The following is a 22,806-nucleotide window of genomic DNA, read 5'->3' on the forward strand; positions in this document are numbered from 1 at the left end:
CTACCCTAAACTAGTTTAGTTTGATTTCTAATTCTCCCATTTCCCACCCTTGGATTGATTATTTATTATTATTTTAAAATTCCTCAATTTAATTTTGTTACCACATTTAAATTTCCTTAATTTATATAAGGCCTATTATTAATATAAATTTCGGCTTATAGTAATAATATGTTCACACATAATATATAGTAAAATATTATAAGCAAGATTTATTTCATTTAAGATGAGATACACTATTTAAAAAAAAAAAACAATAAAGGCATATATTGTTATCCTGTACATGTAATGCAATTATTTTAACGCTTGAAAAACTAAACTTGTTAATTGTTTAATGAAATTTTGTTACTTTTATTATTACAATTGTATTTACACCTTTATAGTGATAATAAAGACACCCAGTTAATCATTCAAAAGAGACTATTGGATATCCCAAATTAGCCAGATTTTTTAAAAAAAAATTCATATCATTGAGTTAAACTGATATACACGGTAACTTTGAAATTATATTGAAACTCAAAGTAAATACAAAGAATTTGCTTGTAAATTTAATGACATGAGATTGATTTCAACAAAATTTTAGATGAAGCCACGTCACAATCTATTGCTATAGATATATACTTGAAGTAATAATAATAATAAAAATATATTTAATCATAAAATTTTATGATTCACTAATACTAATTGATGTGATACTATTTTTTAAAACAATAAATTCAGTCTAAAATAAATGTTATTATTTTGATGCACAGTTCTTCAATTCATTGTGGTCCAGAAAAAGAAAAAATAAACCTTTGTATTTTCTTACAAGAAAAAAACTTATCCAAAAGCAAGAGGATTGGAAGTACCGACTTTTGTTGTAGCTGAGCTAAAACACTAACCTTATCTGCTCATCTCTACTCTATCGCTCTCTCTCCCCCTCTATTCCATTCGCTTTTGTTTTTTCCCTTCAACGCCAGCTCTTGCTTAAGATCAGTGAGCTGAGCATAGTCAGTAGCACAAGCAGTACATACATTCCAAATGGCAGCCATTCTCTCCTGCCACTACTTTTCCTCCTCACCCACAACCCCAAAAATCTTGACCCTTCCCATCACAACCACCAATCGTATACGTAGCTTCCCTTACTCACTCAACCACTCCTCATCCCGCCGTTTGACTACTCGGTGTTCTTCTCAAAACCCACCTCAGTCTCGGATCCAAACTGAACAGGTACCTTTCTTTGGCTTCTGGGTTATGTCCATTTTGATAAATTTAAGCTTTTGTTGTAATTCTTGGTTCTGGGTTCTCTCTGAATGTGAATTTTGTTTTGAATACATCAAAATGTAGACTTGTGTAGATTGGTAAGCGGTAGCCATGTTATTGAATGAAGAGTTTTCTTAAAGTGAAATTATGAATGCTTGTTTTACTTAATTGGGCAGAGAAAGAAGTCATTCTCCTTGAAGGAGTGTGCAATTTCGGTAGCTTTGGCGTTTGGCCTAGTTACAGGAGTTCCTGCATTGGATGTTTATAACAATGCCAATGCTGCTAACCAAGTAGTGCCTGATATGGCTGTGTTGATCTCTGGACCACCAATAAAGGACCCGGGGGCATTGTTGAGATATGCTCTTCCTATTAACAATAAAGCAATCAGGGAAGTGCAGAAACCACTTGAAGATATCACAGAGAGTCTTAAGGTTGCTGGGGTCAAAGCACTTGATTCTGTTGAGAGGGTAAGACATTGTTGTGGTGATAACGTTTTAATTTCTTATGAGTGAAAAGTAATTGTAAGCATGTAATAACAGTGACTAAAGTTTTCATGTAGAATTTGAGGCAGGCTTCTAGATCCCTCAAGCAAGGGAAGACTTTGATTGTATCAGGTTTAGCTGAATCAAAGAAAGAACATGGAGTTGAACTTCTAGGTAAGTTAGAAGTTGGAATGGATGAGCTTCAGCAGATTGTGGAGAGCAGGACTAGGGATGCAGTTGCACCAAAACAAAAAGAGCTACTTCAATATGTTGGAGGGTGAGTATATTAATTAACATGTCCGATCGTGGCATACGGAAGAGTGGCTTTTTAAGTTTAAACTGCAAAAATATGATCACGTTAGACAGGAGTCCAATGAACTGGAACGGGTGTAAAATTACTGCACCTTTCTCTATATAGCTGTGTTTACCAGGGAAGTTATCTAGATGATTTGAACCCAAGAGAATGCCTGTAATTTGTCATATTCGATGTAATTTTTGGCATTGCTTAAACACCTGATACTTGTGAAGATAGTTAGGGTGCTGGTTTCTAGTACCTGTAGTGTCTTAAGTCGTGTTTTTGAGCACAGCTGTCAAAATGAATTGAGCGCGGGAAAATGAGTCACAAGTCATATCTGATGTTGTTTTCAGCAGTGCATCAACACCTGAGACTTGTGATGATAGTTTGGGTGCTTGTCTCAAGTATTCCTAGTATGTTTATCTGCATTACGAATGCAGAAAAATGCTTGTCGATAGTAATGTCTTGAATAGTTAAGCAGTTGCAATGCTTATACACCTCCCTCTTGGTATTTTAGATTAAGAACAACTATGTTGTAATGTTAGGTCAAGTGTAGTCCACATTATAGGGTGATTTTTATGACTTCAATGATCTGTACTACTACTATGTCTGTAGTATTTATAAGATCTATAGTAGTTGTTTCCTTATAAGACACTTATCTTCTTCCACCAATTTAAGCCTCTGTTGTCCCTTGAAGGTACAGTTTTTTACAGAACATGAACCACATACTAATCCCATAACCTTTTGATCACTCACTTCTTCCTGCTTTCTTTCTATTACAGCAACCTAAAATTACATTAAACCATGTGATTCTTGTTGGTGCTGAAACATTGTCCGATATGGTAGAATTGTGTTGTAATAGCATCCTTCACTGGCAGCTTTTACAGTAGTTCAATAGTGGAGTGGTTGTAAAAACCTTTATCCTAGTTTTAGAAAAGAAGATGGGAAGGAGAACAGTTAGCCCTATAAGATAATGTAGTCTCATATATACCCTTGTCATTGACTGCAGCTGAGATCTTCCTGGCGCATTGGGTTTCTGCAGTGTTGAAGAGGACATGGTAGATGGCTTCCCTTATGAAGTGCCTGAAGAGTACCAAAACATGCCATTGTTGAAAGGGAGAGCAACTGTGGATATGAAGGTCAAGGTTAAGGAAAATCCTAACCTAGATGAGTGTGTATTCCGCATAGTTCTAGACGGTTATAATGCACCTGTAACTGCTGGGAATTTTTTAGACCTGGTGGAAAGACACTTCTACGATGGCATGGAAATCCAAAGAGGTGATATTTCATAAACATATTTTTATGAGTCAATTTAGAAAGAATGAATTAAGCTCTCTATTTGTAATGGAAGTGGAAATTTAACTCAGATCAAAACCATGCCTCCACCTAATTGTTCTTAATCTGATTGGAAATAATACAAGATGGCTGACTAATGGTGTCATCATGAGTCTAGATCAACCTTATTCAGTTACATGTCTTTGTAGGAAGTGATACAGTTTCTTTTCCCCACCTGTTAATAGTATGCCTACAGAACACTTTTCTAATTTGCCTTGATTTTTGCTACGGTTTATACTGCAGCTGATGGCTTTGTGGTTCAGACTGGGGATCCAGAGGGTCCTGCTGAGGGTTTTATTGATCCCAGTACAGAGAAGACCAGGATAATACCATTAGAAATTATGGTAGAAGGGGAGAAAGTACCTGTCTATGGATCAACTCTGGAAGTAAGAAATTTTAATTAAATTAAAATGAAAATCACAATTGAATCCCGTGTTCTTAATCTTTTCACTGAGTAATTGAAAAAAAGATAATATTCATTTCCCTAAAGCCTACATTTTCTTTGGATTTCATGCTCACTTGTAACATTTCTTTCACTTTTGCAGGAACTTGGTCTATACAAGGCTCAAACAAAGCTTCCATTTAATGCATTTGGAACAATGGCCATGGCCAGAGATGTTAGAATTTGAATTTCCTGATTGTTACTTTTTGAAGATTTTGTTGATTAGATCTGGCAATGACATGAGTTTTTCTTGTCTCTAAATTTTGTGTACAGGAATTTGAGAACAATTCTGCATCTAGCCAGGTGTTTTGGCTACTAAAAGAGAGCGAACTAACTCCGAGTAATGCCAACATTTTGGACGGTCGGTATTCAGTGTTTGGTTATGTGACAAACAACGAAGATTTTTTAGCAGATCTCAAGGTCGGCGACGTTATAGAATCGATTGAAGTAGTGTCCGGCTTAGATAATCTTGCCAATCCTAGTTACAAGATTGCTGGCTAGATAGCTTTCTCATGTTTTTTGGTGAACATTACATCTACATAGGAGAGTTTAATTTGCCAAGCCAAGCTTCTTGCTTTTACGCCTTACAACATCTAAAGTCTGTATCTTTAGCATTTGAGAGAACTGACATTTCATTGGAAATATGTATTCTTTTCTTTGTTTCTTTCTTTTTCTACCCTGAAATATCACTCATTTGCCATTAGTAACATTCTTGTATCATATCAAATGAAATGCTGCAGCAGAAGTTTAATAAAAGAAGATCTTTCCTTTGCATAATTTGCATTAACCTGTTTACTTTTGACTCATTCTGATTGTTTGGAGCCAAAAGCATTCCAACATAATTATCACAATACATCCTTTACAGTGAGTGGTTTGAAAATAATTTCAGAACAAAGACAAATTCTAGTTTTGTGGCTGATATGGCAGCCATTGTTTGTTACCAACAAAATAAAAAATCACCTCAAATGATAAAAATCACATATTGCAAAGTCTGCTTTTGTAGACATAAAAGGATATCAAAATTTCCAACTGTAGAAGTTTTCATATGATGTTTCATTCATATCTTCCATCATTATTATGTGAGAGAGTTACTTGATTTCATCCAAATCATGCAAGCAAAATATCAATTACATTTTTAACCTTAACCATTATATATTAGCAAAGCCAAAATTGAAGTATGAAAACATGAATTTAAAATAAAAACTGGTGAGATTATCCATTTTTTACCATTGTTTCAAGTAATTTTATCCTCTAAATTTCACATTCTTTTACACTATGTTTGGCATGGTGGAAAAGTGAGACAAAAGAAAATTTAAGAGAGAAAAATAGAGACAATGTTAAAATGAGAGTATTTGGTAGGAGAGAAAAATGGGTTGAAAAGAAAAGTGAAAAGAAAAAAATGGTGATGGGACTCGCCAAAATCTATCTTTCCAAAAATTAAAAAAAAATATTGGTAAATTACCAAATTACTCTTACTAATAATTATCAAAATTAAAATTATATAAATAAAATAATAATTTTCATAACACAAAATTTTCTTTCCTTTATATTTTCTTTCTCTCCCTATTTTTCCATCTTTCTTAATTTTCTTCCTCCCTACCAAACATAGTGTTAATATAACTCTATATTTCAAATGGGCCACTCATATGGTTACTTGAATGAATGCTTTGAAACTTGAGAAAAATAACAGTGATAACTAATTTGTTCATCCTTTATTATACTGAAATTTTGACCTTATATATGTCGATATTGCCAAGGAGTCCTTTTTGGTTTTAAAAGTTTATTAATGTATAGCCAATGACCTTAACTCATTTTGGCAGAGTGATACCCAAGTCTAAGAGATAGGCCCAATACAATTGGACCCGAATGCTGTCCAAGAGTATATGAAAAGCTGGGAGCAAAACACAGCCCAACATGAGGAGGAAATACCCAAACCAGCAAGTGATGATCGGGCAGAGGCAGAGGAGAACAAACCTGGGGAAGAGAAGGGGATGGCGTGAACCAAGAGAGTGATTAGGGAGCCACGTTGGTGGAAGGATTTTGTGACCATTCTGAGGCGTTGAGAGATGAGAGAGAGAGAGAGAGTAACTTATTTTTGTTAGACTTTGCCCAAGGATTGTTATGGGTATAAATAACTCTCTTGTAATTTTTAAAACTTTTATGCTGAATGAAATTGCCATTTTGTGTTTGGGAGATTTGCTCTGTCTCGAAGAGAGCCTATTCTTATCATTGGTGCTTTCATTACCCTCATTCATCATCATCATCATGAAGAACGAGGAGATTGCAGCCATGTTCCAGTCATTGGACCTCAAATTCCAACAATATTCTGCTTCTCAGCTGGAGAGTTTCAAATCACTCTTGGAGCAACATGTTGCTAAGACAGATGAACGTTTCTCACAGCTATTGCGCTCACCAGCACCGTCGGGAGAGGGGGACACCAGCCTTTCGAAGGATTCCAGTAAGTCTCTGGGTAGAAGAAGCGAATCGGAACCTCTGGGTCGTGAACTTGAATCTGTCCTCAAGTCATTTCGGGTCAAAGTGCCACGGTTTGATGGAACTAATGTTGAAGACTGGATTTACAAAATTAACAAATTCTTTGATCTCCATTTGGTCGATCCAAGCAACTGATTGTCGATTGTAGCCTTCCACTTGGATGGAGCTCCTTCCACTTGGTTTCAATGGATGGAAAAAGGGGGAGCATTCTCGGATTGGAATTCATTCTTGCGGACCTTACAGAATCGTTTTGGAGCTTATACTTACGATGATCCACTTGGTCGCATTTTGAAACTCACTCAGACCGGGAGAGTTGCTGATTACCGCACTGAGTTTGAAGCGTTGATGTAGAGAATTTCGGGGGTGGACGAGTTAATGTTCCTGAATTTCTTTGTCTGGGGTTTGAAACTGGAAATTTGACGAGAACTATTAATGTCGAAACCGAGTGATCTAGCCGAAGCCATGGCGAAAGCACAATTGTTTGAAGACCGCAATGATGATCTTAGCAGCCGCTCACGTCTCGACCTGGGCCGACCCAATTGGTCCCCTCGTGTGACCAATTTCACACCACCCGCCAGTCCCTTGCCACAAACATTGCACAAGCTTCCTACGCCAACTCCGACAGCACCACCTAAACCGCCGATTTTGGGCACTTCTTCATTGCCTATTAAGAGGCTGTCTCCGGCAGAGTTGAAAGATAGAAGGGAGAAGGGTCTTTGCTTCACCTGTGATGAAAATTTTAATTACGGGCATAAGTGTAAGAATCGTATGTTGATCTTGTGTGGATATGAAGAAGATGACGGAGTTATAACTGATGAAACAGATTCACAAGAAGCTGATGACAATACAGAGGAGGAAGTTAGCCTTCATTCACTTTCTAATTCGATGAACCCGCGAATTTTCAGAATCAAAGCAAAACATGGGAAGGAAACCTTAGAGGTTTTGATTGATACTGGGAGTAATAATAATTTCACTCAAGAGTCTTTAGCGACCCAATTACAGCTGTCGTGGGAGGAAACCAAGCGGTTCAAGGTGTATATGGGAAATGGTAACTTTCTGCTTTGTTCAAAACTATGCAAAGCCGTGGAGCTAGTATTGCAGGGGTATCGATTTGAAGTCGATTTATATGTGCTACCCATATGTGGACTGGATGTTGTTCTTGGAATGCAATGGTTGCAAACCTTGGGGCCGTGTGTGCATGATCACAAGGCCTTGACTATGGAATTTGTGTGGCAGGGAAACGCAGTGAAGCTAGCTGGATCACGGGACATCGCTGCACACCAACTCTCTTACTCACAATTTAATGCACTGTTTCAAGAAGGGGAGGTCCGAAGCCTTTTTAGACTGGCAGTCATAAGCCAAGAAACGGGACAACAAGGGTCGGCGCTGCCTGTTTTGGAAGCTGAGTTGCCGCCGATAGGGAGGGGACTCCTAACTCAGTTTCGGGATGTATTTGAGGAGCCCAAACAGCTACCTCCTTATCGCACAGTTGACCATAGAATTTTTTTACAGCCAGGGTCCTTACCGGTGAATGTGCGACCCTACCGATACCCATATTTTCAAAAGGATGTCATGGAACAACTCATTAAAGAAATGATGGAGATGGGGTTCATTCGCCCAAGCACCAGCCCCTATTCGTCTCCGGTGCTATTGGTAAAAAAGAAGGACGGGTCTTGGCGTTTTTGTGTTGATTATAGGGCCCTCAACGGAATCACAGTCAAGGACAGGTTTCCCATTCCAACAATCGACGAACTTTTGGACGAGCTTGGCAAGGCAGAGGTATTTTCGAAGCTAGACTTAAGGGCTGGTTATCACCAAATCAGAATGGATCGACGGGATATTCATAAGACAACATTTCGCACCCACGAAGGACATTATGAGTTTACCGTCATGCCTTTTGGGCTTACCAATGCCCCCTCCACCTTCCAAGCAGCCATGACCCACGTTTTTCACCCATTTTTGAGACAGTTTGTCATCGTTTTCTTCGACGACATATTAATATATAGCAGCAGCGAAGAGGAACATGTAGATCATCTTGGCAAAGTTCTACAGTTGCTTCGGGAAAATTACTTTTATGCCAAGGCTAGCAAGTGCCAGTTTTTTCAGCGGACAATAGAGTATTTGGGCCACTTGGTATCGCCACATGGGGTTCAAGCTGACCCATAAAAAATCTCGGCTATGATTGAATGGCCAAGGCCGAAGTCAATAAAACAACTACGCAGGTTCTTGGGTCTCACTGGTTATTATAGACGTTTTGTGGCCCATTATGCTACCATTGCAGCGCCCCTCACTGAACTTCTAAAGCGTGATAACTTCCACTGGTCTGAAAAAGAGACTCGTGCCTTCGAAGAACTCAAATCGGCAATGACAGACACGCCAGTCTTGCGGCTGCCTGATTTTTCGAAACAATTTATTATTGAGACGGATGCTTCTAACATCGGCATAGGGGGAGTATTAATGCAGGAGGGACACCCCCTGGCTTATTTCAGTAAGAAACTTGGTCCAATATTCATTGGGGCTTCGACATATATAAGGGAAATGAGGGCAATTGTTGAGGCGGTCGCGAAATGGCGCCAATATCTGTTAGGCCGTCATTTCATCATTCGAACGGACCATCGAAGCTTACGGGAACTGTTATCACAGGTCATTCAAACTCCAGAGCAGCAACACTTCATCAGAAAACTACTGGGCTTTCAATTCACCATAGAATACAAAGCTGGGAAACAGAATTCAGCGGCTGATGCGCTGTCCAGGCAGAATGATGGCTGTCTTTCAGTTCTGTATTTGGCAATGAATAGTGGGTCTTATGAGTTCCTGGAAGCACTAAGACAAGAGAATGTAACCTGCCCTGATTTGCGTGTTTTACATGACCAATTGCAGCAGGGAAAATTATATGCCTCTGTCTATTCCAGCAGGGATGGCTTACTGTACTACCGCCAGAAAAATTTTCTCAGCAAACACTCCAATTTCAAAAACCAGATCTTACAAGAGTTCCACGCATCTCTAGTCGGGGGCCATGCCGGCGTGACTCGCACTCTCTTGCGGTTGGGAGCTAATTTTTTCTGGCACAGGATGCGTAAAGATGTGCGAAGCTTTGTGTCGGCCTGTTCAGTTTGTCAAACAATAAAATACTCCCCAGCAGCTCCTTATGGTTTGCTTCAGCCGCTTACAATTCCTGAACGGGTTTGGGAAGATTTAGCTATGGATTTCATCGTCGGGCTACCAAATTCTCATGGGGTTACTAATATATTAGTGGTGATTGACAGACTTACGAAGTACGCTCATTTTGGGGCATTACCGAATCACTATTCCGCCACAAAGGTCGCTGATCTTTTCTCCAACATGGTTATTCGACTTCATGGACTACCACGGACCATTATTTCTGATAGAGATCCAATTTTCACCAGTACATTTTGGAAAAAGCTCTTCGAATTGATGGGTACTAAATTGCGCATGAGTTCGGCTTACCACCCACAAACGGATGGCCAAACGGAAGTCACTAACAGGTACTTGGAGCAATACTTACGCGCTTTTACAGCGGATAACCCAAAACAATGGAGTAAGTTCTTGATGTGGGCTGAGTATCATTACAACACTAGTTTCCACTCCGCTATTGGTATGACTCCTTTTCAGGCGGTCTATGGGCGAACCCCACCAACGATTCCAGTGTATACACGGGGGTCTACTTCTATTCACGCCGTGGAGGAGGACTTGATGACTCGGGATGCCATTTTGCACGAACTGAAGACTAACCTGCAACGAGCGCAACACCTCATGTGCCAACAAGCTAATAAAAAAAGAAGAGACATTGATTTCAAACTGGGGGACCTCGTCCTTGTGAAGCTCCAGCCATACAAGCAGTCAACGGTGACTCACCGTTTAAACTCCAAGCTTTCCAGACGTTATTTTGGCCCTTTCGAAGTCATTGCAAGAGCTGGTCCGGTTGCCTACACCTTGAAGCTGCCGCCGCATAGCCGAATTCATCCGACCTTCCATGTCTCCTTATTGAAACCATATTGTGGTGCACAACCAGTCAACAACTTCCCCCTCCCTGCGTTAAGCTTAGCAAACCGACCACTCATGACCCCATTGGCTATCCTAGCTACCCGCCTCCACAAGCTTAATCACACAGTGCGTCGACAAATCTTAGTGCAATGGTCCTTGTGCCAACCTGAAGATGCAACATGGGAGGATTTTGAAGCTTTTGTGGACATGTATCAGTTGCACAACCTTGCGGACAAGGTTGAATTCATGGAAGGGTGTAATGATAGCCAAGTCCAAGAGATAGGCCCAATACAATTGGACCTGAATGCTGTCCAAGAGTATATGAAAAGCTGGGAGCAAAACACAGCCCAACATGAGGAGGAAATACCCAAACCAGCAGGTGATGATCGGGCAGAGGCAGAGGAGAACAAACCTGGGGAAGAGAAGGGGATGGCGCGAACCAAGAGAGTGATTAGGGAGTCACGTTGGTTGAAGGATTTTGTGACCATTCTGAGGTGTTGAGAGATGAGAGAGAGAAAGAGAGTAACTGATTTTTGTTAGACTTTGCCCAAGGATTGTTATGGGTATAAATAACTCTCTTGTAATTTTTAAAACTTTTATGCTGAATGAAATTGCCATTTTGTGTTTGGGAGATTTGCTCTGTCTCGAAGAGAGCCTATTCTTATCACAGAGCATCAATTTCTAGACTTGATTATTGGCATGGAATGCATCACATCTTTTATACGTTATGCTCGTAAAGATTTAAGCCTTATAAACATCTCTAACCAATTGCTTTATATTGTTGTAATTTTAGGGTGTGGCTTAAAATTTTAAACTCCAATCTATGTAACAAATGTTCCATAAAAATGAATACACATATTTTAAATTATTAACAATTAATTAATCACTATAGTTATATGCATAATCTAGTACCATATCCCTCCCTAAAGAAAAAATACAAATTCGAAACTCCTTCCCCAATATAAAAAAGAAAATAATAATAATAATAATTAACCATTTCACCAATTATTCAGTTATATATCAATTCATAAAAATTATAAAATTGGGTGTATTAATCTTTTATAATTTAAATATTTGGCTCCATACCTAAGGTGTGAAATATTTTTGGTCCTCTCTAGAGAGTGATCCTGATCTGTGTGACTCTTCGGTGTGAGGTTGCTCTAGTGAGTGTGAGTGTGGTGAGTTCTTTGGCAAGTGAGTGAGTGTTAGTTTAGGGTGCATTTGTGTGTCGAGGTTTAGGCTAAAGTTCTCTGTGTGGTCTGCATTTTCTGCACTATGTTTCCATGGGGGATGTAGTGGATGAGATTATTTCTTTAACTGGGAATCTTAACGTTGAAGATGAGGATTGTTGGGACTCAAATGAAGCAATTGCTGAAGGTTTCAGAATGCTACAATGGTTGGTAGAATCATTTCCAAACGCCACTGCAATGGTAAGTATATCAAAATAGTCTTTGGAAGGATTTTGGGACAATATAAATAGTTGGGAAGTTGAGGTGTTGTCCAAGGAAGAAGGAAGCACTATCATCGACCTGCACTTTAAGGACAATGCTCTTTCTGAAATGGTGTTCAACAAGTTGTCGTGGGTGTTCAATAGTGGTATTCTTATTGGTGAAAAATGGCCAGTCCATGGTTCATGGGATATGTTTGCTTTAGATGTGGTAGAATGTTGAGTCAGAATAAAAGGGTTCCCCCCGAAAGCACTGACAAAGAATAACGCGGAAAGAATAGCAGGAATAGCAGGGGAAGTGGAGGTGGTAAAATGGATCAATCCAAGCTTGATGCTTCTCAGAGATGTTGTGTGTGTGAAGATCAAATTTCCTTCCCAAAAACATGTTTTTGTGGGCAGATATATTCCAAGTGAGGGTAAAAAATGGTGGATTCAATTCAAGTTTGATGCTTTGCCTCTCTTATGCTTTAACTGTGGTATAATAAGGCATGAGCAGAAAGATTGCAAGAAGGAGATAATGCTGATAGAACATGTTTCAGGGAACAAGACTTCGTTGTGGAAACTGGTTAAAATAGAACAGCAAGTTAAAAACTTGTTTTGATGTGCTGGAATTCTTAAACTCGTCAAATGAACACAGGATCCAATCGGAAAGTGCAGTGCTGGCGAGGAATCTTCAGGGTGACTGTTGGAAGAATATGGAAGGCCAAAAGACTAAAGAAGATGAAAGAATGGAAGAGACAAGCATGGAGGGAAGATTGAAGATGGTGGTGATGGGGTTTTATGCTCTAATTAAAACTTAATTTTTTGTAATTTCATTTATTAATAGAAACCATTTTTTGACTTAGTCAATCACTTTTCTCACATGTTTTATTTTCACGATTATTTGTTTAATATAAACTTCTATTAAATTCCGAACATATAACTTATCGTATTTATAGTGACGTAATCATAGTAGAATATAAATATGATTATATGTTCAAATAAAAGTTAGTCCTAAGATTGGTCAGTGCATGGGATTTACACCGACTTGCCAATCTACGATATGATCTACTTACACATTGTAGTGTTATGTTCTTTCCAGAACATTAGCAAAATAAATAAGATCGGATGTATTTATAACATCGGACAGGACCGATATTGACAGTAGGCAGGATAAGTAAACATACCGTTATTATATATTCTAGTTATATCATATAGTTGATCATAAGTCAATTCAATCTCAATTCTGAGTGGTTAGTATTCTAACTGATTGTATTATTTGAGTTCTTTGACTTGTTCGTTACCAGCTTACCCTACGGACTAGCCCATACTTACATCTTGGGAACTCAGTAGTATAATTGAGTGGAAGTGTTAATCATAGATATGAACATCTATAACTTCTGATGAATAAGTGAAACGATGGTTTCCTTTTAGTTTGGTTCAAGGTGCTAAATGATAGAGATCTCATTTCAGTAATTAAGATTAGTTTACTGAAATATCGTTTACAAGGAACTAAGTGTTTTAAGGATAAAATACAATAAAGGGTAAACCGATATTTTAGTCTCATCTCATTGTAGACTGTCTATAGATGATTGAGTGGCAATTATGGATGTAACAATAAATAATTAATAATGTATCTATATTGCTTATAGAGTGTTCTATGAATTCAATAGTGCAATTCTGAGTCTTTAGTGGAGTCACGAGGAATTAATAAGTTAGTAAATTTATTTGTTAAATTTATGATAACTTATTGGAGCTTGATTTAATAGGCCCATGGTCCCCATTGTACCTTGGATAAAATCATCTAGAAAGTTTTGTTGACCCTTGATTTGGTCAACAACACGGAATCAAGTAAAATGATAAAAACGATATGAAATCAAGACAAAAAGATAAACGACACCAAAGATTTATAGTGGTTCGGCCCTAGAAAATGGTAATAACCTATGTCCACTTAGTGTTCTTATTGATGTAGAATCCCAAACATTGTCATCAATGAACTAGGGTTCATGAGTTTCACAAGCCTTGGGCTGAATACAATTTTGGTGGATAAAAACACTATAATTCTCTCTCAGAATTCCCCAGTCCAAAAGTCCCATCTCTTGAGCCCTTTGAGTCTTATTTATAGGCTCAAGGAGTTCTACATGGGCCGATGGGCCTTAATTACATTTAATACAGGCATATCTAAACAATAATAGAAATCACAATTATTACATAAATGCAAAATTACATATCTAAAATACTGCGACCAGACTGGTCGCCCATGAAATATGTCGTCTGCTGAGTGAACTCTCTTCTAGTCGATGGTCGAACAGATCGTACTCACTTAAATGGTCACATGTATCCTAAGTGCTTGTTAATTTTGCCACATCATCAGGTAAATCTTTTTTGGGTAAACATTTGCCCCCAAGTTTATTTTATTGCGACTAGCATATAATAAACTTAATCGACCAACTTGCCGTCTAACCTGTCACATCTGTCAACGCCTTTTCGAAAAAGTAAATAATCATGACTGTTGCAGTTTCCCAAAGACTTCTTAACGGCTAACACGATTCCCCACATATAAAAAACTTTCCCTCATTATTACCTCTATTACTGTGCCATGATCAGTATAAATAAATCACTTGCCTCATTTTTTACTTTTTACCAAACCAACCTCTCTCAAGAACTCAGAAGAAAAATCCTCAAGAGAAGCCCAGAAAATTTCAGTGATCTGAGGCGTGTCCAACCAACCTTGAGGAGCAACACCTGTGAATTCTACATAATCTGCAATCCAAGTAAGTTTCTTGATCTCCTTGATCTCTGTTATACCATGCAAAATAAATTTCACGAGTTTTCTGGTATTTAGATATGAGTTTTTGAATGTTCTTGAGAAATTTTTTTGGGTTAATCGGGTTCGTAGGCAGAAACATGATAGGATAGGAGTTTTAAGTTGTAAAAGCATTAAGTGAGGCTTAGAAATCGGTGTAGGAATTAAGAATACTGTTTTAGGACCCAAAATCGAAGTAAAAATTCGATTTTTATGCTTTTGTAAAAATCTGGGCTTTTCTCGCCTGTTTTCGGAGTCGAAAAGTTTTTCTGAAAAAAAATTTCACTACCACTTTTTGATATGTTTTTCCAAACTGCTCGCATGCTTTTATTATTTTCATTAGAATGTTGCTAGTCGTATAAAAGCTTAACTTGTATACACGAGCAACGTTATCCCAACGTTTCCTCTTCTTCTATCTGTTGGTCGTAGATTCTCATCTCCCCTTTTCTGTTCTCAGATATTCATGCACGATCCTTGGGGAGGTGAGAGGCCAATCGATGATGATCTTCTAGCGCTGCTGTTCGAGGATCAAGAACAACCGTCACTGTTGTTTTTGGAAGTCCCATTTTCACAACAAAACCCACCGACCAGCCCTCCGACTAGTCAACCAAACATTGGTCGCGTGAAATATACTGCCCGTAGAAAAAAGAAAACAACCAGCTCTCCTTTTAACCAGTTTGCCTCTCGCAACGAGGACCTTTCTACTAACCCTCAGCCATAAATATTGCACCACCAGAAATCCAACCTAAAGCCCAACCTCGCGACGGCCTTAGGCCAGACACTGACTGGTATGTTGCGCCTCCTAGTCTCATATCGGCCAGGATGGTGAATAATTATCTCAAGAAGTACGGTCTTCATGGGATCACCCTAGTCAAACCTTCACTCGACCAGAGGGAAAACGTGTCTGGAGGCGCCTTCAGCGCCTGGTCGAGGTACCATATTGAGGCAGGGGCAATCTTGCCCCTGCATAGATTTTTTCAAGGGGTAGCCAATTACTTCGAGGTCGCTCCTTTCCAAATTACCCCTATAGAGTACTATCAACACTCTATATCCTTTACAACCATAAAAAATGGCATGTGCCTACACCACACGAGATCAACTACTTGTTCGATCTGCTCGTACCACAACAACACAGGATTTTTCCATTTCTACCATCAAGAGTCTACTCGTATCTTTCGGAGCGACATCACCTAGAAATCCAACGTAGGAGAGTACTTCCAAGAGTATTTCCTTACGACGGACCTGGTCGTCGATAATCTGGCCTTCACTCGAGGAGGTAAATTTCTTAATTACTGGTCATTTATTTTCTAGTAGTTTGTTTTTCTTCTCCGTCCTTAGAACCTTAATGTTACGTCTAGGTCCATGGTATCGACCACACCCCACTCCAGAGATGGAGATAAAGGCTGCAGCCCTAGCCTGCTTGACGAATATCGAGAATAGCGTCAAGGAACTAGTCATAGAAAGCAATCTGAGGCTGGTCGGCCTCTTGGCTCCTCACCAGGAAGTGAGGGAGTCCACCGCTAGGAGTGCTAATGGAGAGGCAGTCCCCGAGTCGTAACAGGATGTGTCACAACCCTTGAGACAACGGGCAACAGGAGTGCCATCCAGGAACCCTCCGGCAACCCCCAGGCTACCGCTGCCCTTCCCAACATGGGAAGGGCAAGCAAAAACTTCCTGAGTACACCGACCCTGTACTCAAGTCTTCCGACGAGAACGGTACTGACTTCTCACTTTTAGATAACTTGCCTATTCCCTGTCATTTATTTGACGGGGACGACAAATTTAGATTTGTGATCAGTAATTTAGATTCAGACTTCTTCGAGGCAGAGAGTGAGTGTAGCAGTAATTCTATAAATAATGTATCAACCAGTAATAATAGTTCGGGTATATCACTTAGAATTTCCTTTCTCCTACTTCCCTTGCTCTTTTGAATATTTCAAATTATATTGTCTGATCGTTTGTTTCCATCCTGCAGTCATTCCTTCCGAAGAAGCCTTTGATCTGTACGCTGACGATGACGCTCCTCCGAGCAAAAAGAAAGTGAGCAGAAGGCATCCTAGGGAAGGCAGCAACGATCCTGCCAGGAAGAAGGCTCGAGCAGAGGATCCTCCAGCACCTCCTGCTGCACCCACTCCTTCTAGGAATATGACACCTCCTCCCCCTCCTCGCAATAGCCTTCCTCCTGAGCAGGCAAGGCAACCTTCAACAAACGACTTACTGAGTGTCGCCAGCGCCACTCAAGAGAGGATACAAAGGCTTTCACGGCACTGTCGTAGCCAGGAGGCCTTCTCGCACCTTCCTCTGCTACCGCACAACCAAGTCATCAGCCGCGGACTGTCTGAAATTCTCAGCGTAAGTTTTCCTTCTTTATTTAATTAAACAACATTTTCTTTCATTGCCTCTAACTGGTTTACTGTTCTTTTTCTGTTCACAGGGTATCCTCACAATGGGGCATGACTGGCGTCGAGCTGAGGAGTTCGAGGCTAAATTTGTTGAGGAGGTCAAGGCGGTCGAGGCCAGATATGTCGAGCAGCTAAAAGCGGCCGAGGAGAAAAGTGTTGAGCAATTGAAAGCGGTTGAGGAGAAATATGCCGAGCGGCTGAAAGCGGCCGAGGAGAAAAATGCTAAACTAGGCAAGGAGCTGAGGAATCACCATAATGCATTGGTTAAAATTACTAAGGCCAAGGAGAAGTATAAGGAGGCTTCGGTGCTGAATTTTAAAGAGGCCTCCAAACTTCAGGATGACCTGGTGATCAGCTGGAAAGAAACCTCCGAGTAGGAGAAGCGTGCTAACCGACTCGAGGAAACCAATGCTCGCAACTTGGAGAAATATAAAGGAGCAGCGTTCAAATGCTTCAATCTGTTCTGGAAGAGCAACACAAGGGCTAACTTTGACTACCTCCCAGAGCATATGAAGCAAGTTGAACTGGCCAAGTATGTTACTCACCTGGAAGAAGAGAACAAAACTCAGGAATCTCCTAAGATCTCTTTGGCGACGGGCATTGAAGGCGCCAAAGAGGATGTTGGGACCACAGTCAACCAGCAATCCTAGCAAGAACCTCCAGCTGCTCATGCCGCTCAATAATTTTATTTATTTATTTTTATATGTAACCAGGACATACGAACCACGGTTCGTGATGTCAAGACAATTTTCGCTGCGTAGGGCAGCTTTCATTTAATTACTAGTTACATCCGAGCAGAAACTGCTTGCGGTGTAACACATTTCAATTTTGACATTATAATATTTGCTATTTATTATAACATCTACTCGCATGACCGAACTTAGCATAGCACTTTGTTTTGATTTCACAAAATCCGAAAATTCTGAAAAATACTTTTAAGTGTCGTAGTATGCTTTCGCTTATTTTTCTCGTGTGCTTCCATATGCTTGTTGATATGCTTTGTTTGCTTAGCACCTTATATGCCCCCCAAGTGATTGAGGAGCTTAAGGTCCTCGGTCACTTGCCATGACCAAGACCTGTTCGAACATTACTGCTCATAATAAATACTTATAAAAAATGATAATATAGCAAAACAACACACGTAATGAGCAAATACTTGTAATAAATACAATAATTGGCAAGAATAACTGGCTGCACACAATTCCTTTTATTTCTCGTAATAAATGGACAAAATCGTGTCTGTACGAGTGATCAAAAATTGATCTTACACTTGTAAGTAACCAGTCATATAATTGACCAGCCCTTATTCATAAACTTGTAAAAAGTGAAATTAATACAAGCCAGTTCTTTAAAAAGAAATTTTTATTGATAATACTTGCACAGGTGTTCTCCATTCCAATGGTGAGGAATGAGATCTCCATTCAAGCGAGCAAGTTTATACGTGCCTGGTTGGAGGACTTCCTCAATCTGATACGGACCCTCCCAGTTAGGTCCAAGCACTCCGGCAGCTTGATCGCGTGTGCTAAGAAAAACTCGTCTGAGTACTAAATCTCCCATGTTAAACTTTCTCTCTCGTACTTTAGAGTTAAAATATCGAGCCACCTTTTGCTGATAAGCTGCCACTCGAAGTTGAGCTTGCTCACATCTTTCATTGACCAAATCCAAAGACTCCATCAATAACTGATCGTTAGTACTCTGATTGTATGCCAACCTTTTATGCAACGGTGGGTCTAACTCAAAAGGCAACATGACTTCATATCCATAGGCCAAAGAAAATGGAGTATGGCATGTTGCTGTTCGATAGGATGTTCTATACGACCAAAGGGTTTCTGGTAGCGATTCTGGCCATGCCCCATTTGCTTCTTCAAACCTTTTCTTCATGGTGTCCTTCAGGGTTTTGTTGACAGCTTCAACTTGTCCGTTTGCTTGCAGATGAGTACCGATGAAAAACTTTTGATAATCCCGTACCTCTCGCAAAAATCAGTGAAAAGATCATTGTTGAATTGTGTGCCATTATCAGAGACAATTTTCCTTGGCAACCCATATCGACATACGATGTTCTTGACCACAAAGTCTAATACCTTCTTGGTCGTTATCGTCGCAAGTGGCTCAACTTCGACCCACTTCGTACAGTAGTCCACAGCAACTACTGCATACCTGACATTCCCCTTTCCTGTGGGCAAAGATCTGATCAAATCAATCCCTCATACTGTGAACGACCATGGGCTTTGCATCTGTTTGAGCTCATTTGGGGCTGCTCGAGGTATTTTAGAGAATCTTTGACACTTGTCACATTTCCGAACAAAGTCCATAGAGTCCTCATTCATGGTAGGCCAGAAGTATCCTTGCCTTAGGATCTTTTTGACAAACTCTGCCCCCAGCATGATCTCCGCGAGAAACCCTCATGGACTTCTTGCATTAGTTCCTTGGCCTTTTCCTTTGAAACATACCTTAACAGTGGCCTCGAGTACCCTCTTTTGTATAAAACTTCGTCGACCAGAATGAATCGATCCGACTGCCTCTGGAGGGTCCTTGCTTTGTTTCTTTCCGCTGGCAACACTCCTTGCTCAAGGTATCTAATGAAGGGCGTCATCCATGTGTGCCGCTTGGATCACCATTGAAGACTCTTCTGCTTGAATGCTTGGTGTTGGAAAATGCTCAACTGGTACTATGTTTAAGGTGTCAACATCCTTCGTACTTGCTAACTTGGCCAAAGCATCGACATTTGAATTCTGATCGCGAGGTACTTGCTGGAGGGTATATGTAATGCCTCAAATTTCCTAATAAGGTTTAGGACCTTGATTAGGAGGCCGAGAGGGCCATAATTGATTTATCATGTTATTAAATGATTATATACATGTTTATGTGAATTATATTATTATATGATGATAAATGCATGCATATGGGTCCACATTTTAATTATAAGGGCATTTTGGTAATTTGGCCCGTTGAGGGCGTGATTGTGTATTTTCATACATGGGGGTGAATTATAAACAAAACCACATGATATGTGGATTTATTCGAGCCATTCAACATGAGATGATAATGGAATGCAAGTTTTCGGTCTAGTCATAACAAGATTATGTTCGGGGCTCAGAGTGAGTCTCGGGGTAATTTGGTGATTAGAACGTTACCGAGAATTAAAGGGTAATGGGATATGAATTATTGGTATTTCAGAATATTGAGAATAGCGGGAATTGGAGTGTGTTAATTATAATTAACGAGATAGGCAGGAAAGGACGATTTTGCCCTTGGTGGCTGTTAAGGGTTTTAATTAGACTTAGGGGCAATATGGTCTTTTCACCCTAAGGTTGTATTAAGCCATTAGAAGGCTGTGAAAGTGTAAAAACAAAGCATCATTATCATCCTCATCTCTCCCTCCCGTACATGTTCTTCTCTCCTTATTCCTTTTGATTTTTGAGAGCCAATTTGAGGATCCAAGCTAGGAGAGCAAGGCTTGAGGGCTTAGAACCTTGATTCAACCATTGAAGGGGGCTAAATCAAGCTTGAGGTAAGATTACATCCATGAATTTAAGCTATACTCTGTTTTTTTCAAGTAAGTTTTCAGTTGAGAATTTGAGGTGTTAGTTGTGAGAATTCATGGAAGTTTTTGTGTAAGATTGCTTGGGTGTAAGTTTTTGATGAGGGTGTGTTGTAGATGAAGTTTAGGAATTGAATTTGATGTTTGGGATTGATTTGGATGCTTGGTTTTCAAGGGGGATCGTAGGGGATGTTGACGATGAGAACTCGTCAACTAAGTTGAGTTGGAAAAATTATCAAATCAAGATCACTAATCGGAAAGCTGTAAAAATTTGAACAATAACTCAAGAACAATAATAAAACAATAATGGAGAATTCAGTCTTTCATTCACACTTAAGCCTCTGCTAAAGTAAAATTTCCAACCCCCTTTCAGGTGGTCTTAGAGTTCATTTTATAGTAGGCTCTAATGGCCTTAGGTACATAGTGGTCCAGGGGACCAAGTGGTACATATGTACTGTGTCAGGGGAGTGGCTTCAGAGGTTGTGGTCGTACATCCCATACAGGAGCAGGTGTCAGGAGGATGTCTCCACTACTTGTCTGTACCCATGTCTGATACGTGGTGGCAGGCGTAGTGGTGCAGGTGGTAGTGGTGTCGACTCTGACTCCTGGCGTTCCCACTACTTGTCTGGTAGGGGTACCATATCCGTACTCTGACTTCTTTAGGTTTGTAGGTACATTCCATATTATATTCATGCGTGTACCTTGCCCCTTATGAGTATTCTCACCTCCAAGGCCATGGGCACGGGACCATGAGGCCGAGATCATGGGCGTGAAGCCATGGGGCGAGGCCATGGGGCGAGGCCATGGGGCCGAGGGCATGGGAGAGGCCATGGGGCGAGGCCATGGGCGAGGCCATGGGCGAGGCCATGGGGTCGAGGCCATGGGCGAGGCCATAGGGCGAGGCCATGGGGGCGAGGCCATGGGGCGAGGCCATGGGGCCGAGGCCATGGGCGAGGCCATGGGGCGAGGCCATGGGGCAAGGCCATGGGGCTGAGGCCATGGGGCGAGGCCATGGGCGAGGCCGTGGGGCCGAGTGCATGGGCGAGGCCGTGGGGCCGAGTGCATGGGCGAGGCCTTGGGGCGAGACCATGGGCGAGGCCATGGGGAGAGGCCATGGGCGAGGCCATGGGGCCGAGGCCATGGGCGAGGCCATGGGGCGAGGCCATGGGCGAGGCCGTGGGGCCGAGTGCATGGGCGAGGCCATGGGGCGAGACCATGGGCGAGGCCATGGGGAGAGGCCATGGGCGAGGCCGTGGGGCTGAGTGCATGGGCGAGATGGGTCTCGCGAGGCTACTGAGCCTTGGCACCTATGCCTTGCCAACGTGGGCCACTTGGCATCGACTCCATGAGAAACGAACCCAGACTCGTGTTGTGATGGCACGATGGCTTCCCGAGACAACGGTGGCCTAAGGGCCTTGCCTCGGCCTCATACTTTCTCTTGATGAGATTATGAGCATCAACAGGGGAGAAGACCAGAAAAGTTTCTGGTCTGCTTATGGCGCCCCAGCGCTAGGCAGGGCAGGTTTTGGGCTTCTCTGACTTTGGGGCAGCGCCCCAGCACTAGTGAATTTTCTAGCAAGCCTATTTTAGGGCTCGGGGTGACTTTTCCTTTACCCCGTTTAGGTAGATTAGGAGTCCTGAGAGTGCGGGATGGATCTCGGGAGTGAGGTTTTAGATTGTAAACCTTTTTATGATTTATTTTATTGATGGGATTCCATATTTGGTTATGACTAGGTGACTGCTAAAGGATCAAAGGATTGATCGTTCTCAAAGGTCGTTCTTTTACTAATTCTTGCTCGAACACCACGTAAGAAAAATGCACCCTATGTATATGTGACATGCATGGTTATTCTTGATGCATGTTGAATGTTTAAAATGTAATGCACGAGAAACATGTGATTAGGACATGCTATGTATATTGAATATGAGATTGTTTAGAGCTTGAGCCTCTGTGTTTATGCATGATCCTAATTGTGCCAGTAATTATTGAGTAAGCATGCTAAATGCCCTGTATTCGGATATTTGACATATGATATATGTTTGGTGGCATTGCTTACTTGTGTATGGCACTGACTAGTAAGGGTCAGCACTGGTCGAGTATCACAGACCTAACAGCCGAGAACGGCATAGCATCATGAACGCAGGGCCGATTAAAAGATTAAATCTAATCGATATCAGCATTGAATGACTCTAGGGCGTTAATCCTAGACCGACCCTAAGGTCGATGAATCTTATAAGTGCTTGACTAGTCTAAGCTAGTTACTTAGAGCCAGGGCCTAAGGCCTAGGTGACTGCTTGTCACATGGCCAGGGAACAGAGTTCCATGGTTATGACTCTATG

At 40.9% G+C, this 22,806-nt stretch overlaps 1 protein-coding gene across 1 annotated transcript; it reads left to right on the forward strand.

The window, feature by feature from the left end:
- Positions 1-864: 864 nt before the first annotated feature.
- On the forward strand, positions 865-4,496 carry LOC133818134 (peptidyl-prolyl cis-trans isomerase CYP38, chloroplastic). The gene is made up of 7 exons (XM_062250849.1): positions 865-1,206; positions 1,416-1,706; positions 1,799-1,998; positions 3,059-3,294; positions 3,595-3,737; positions 3,897-3,968; positions 4,067-4,496. Exons 1-7 carry the CDS (start codon positions 1,018-1,020, stop codon positions 4,292-4,294), a joined length of 1,359 nt encoding a protein of 452 aa, XP_062106833.1. The 5' UTR covers positions 865-1,017; the 3' UTR covers positions 4,295-4,496.
- The last annotated feature ends 18,310 nt before the right edge of the window (positions 4,497-22,806 follow it).

The sequence above is a fragment of the Humulus lupulus genome, chromosome 2, assembly GCF_963169125.1.
Source record: "Humulus lupulus chromosome 2, drHumLupu1.1, whole genome shotgun sequence".
NCBI lineage: Eukaryota > Viridiplantae > Streptophyta > Magnoliopsida > Rosales > Cannabaceae > Humulus > Humulus lupulus.

Coding starts and splice junctions, on each gene's coding strand:
- LOC133818134 (XM_062250849.1), top strand. CDS start 1,018: ATGGCAGCCATTCTCTCCTGCCACTACTTTTCCTCCTCACCCACAACC. Junction 3,295..3,594: donor TGGCATGGAAATCCAAAGAG/GTGATATTTCAT, acceptor TTTATACTGCAG/CTGATGGCTTTGTGGTTCAG. Junction 3,969..4,066: donor CAATGGCCATGGCCAGAGAT/GTTAGAATTTGA, acceptor TTTTGTGTACAG/GAATTTGAGAACAATTCTGC.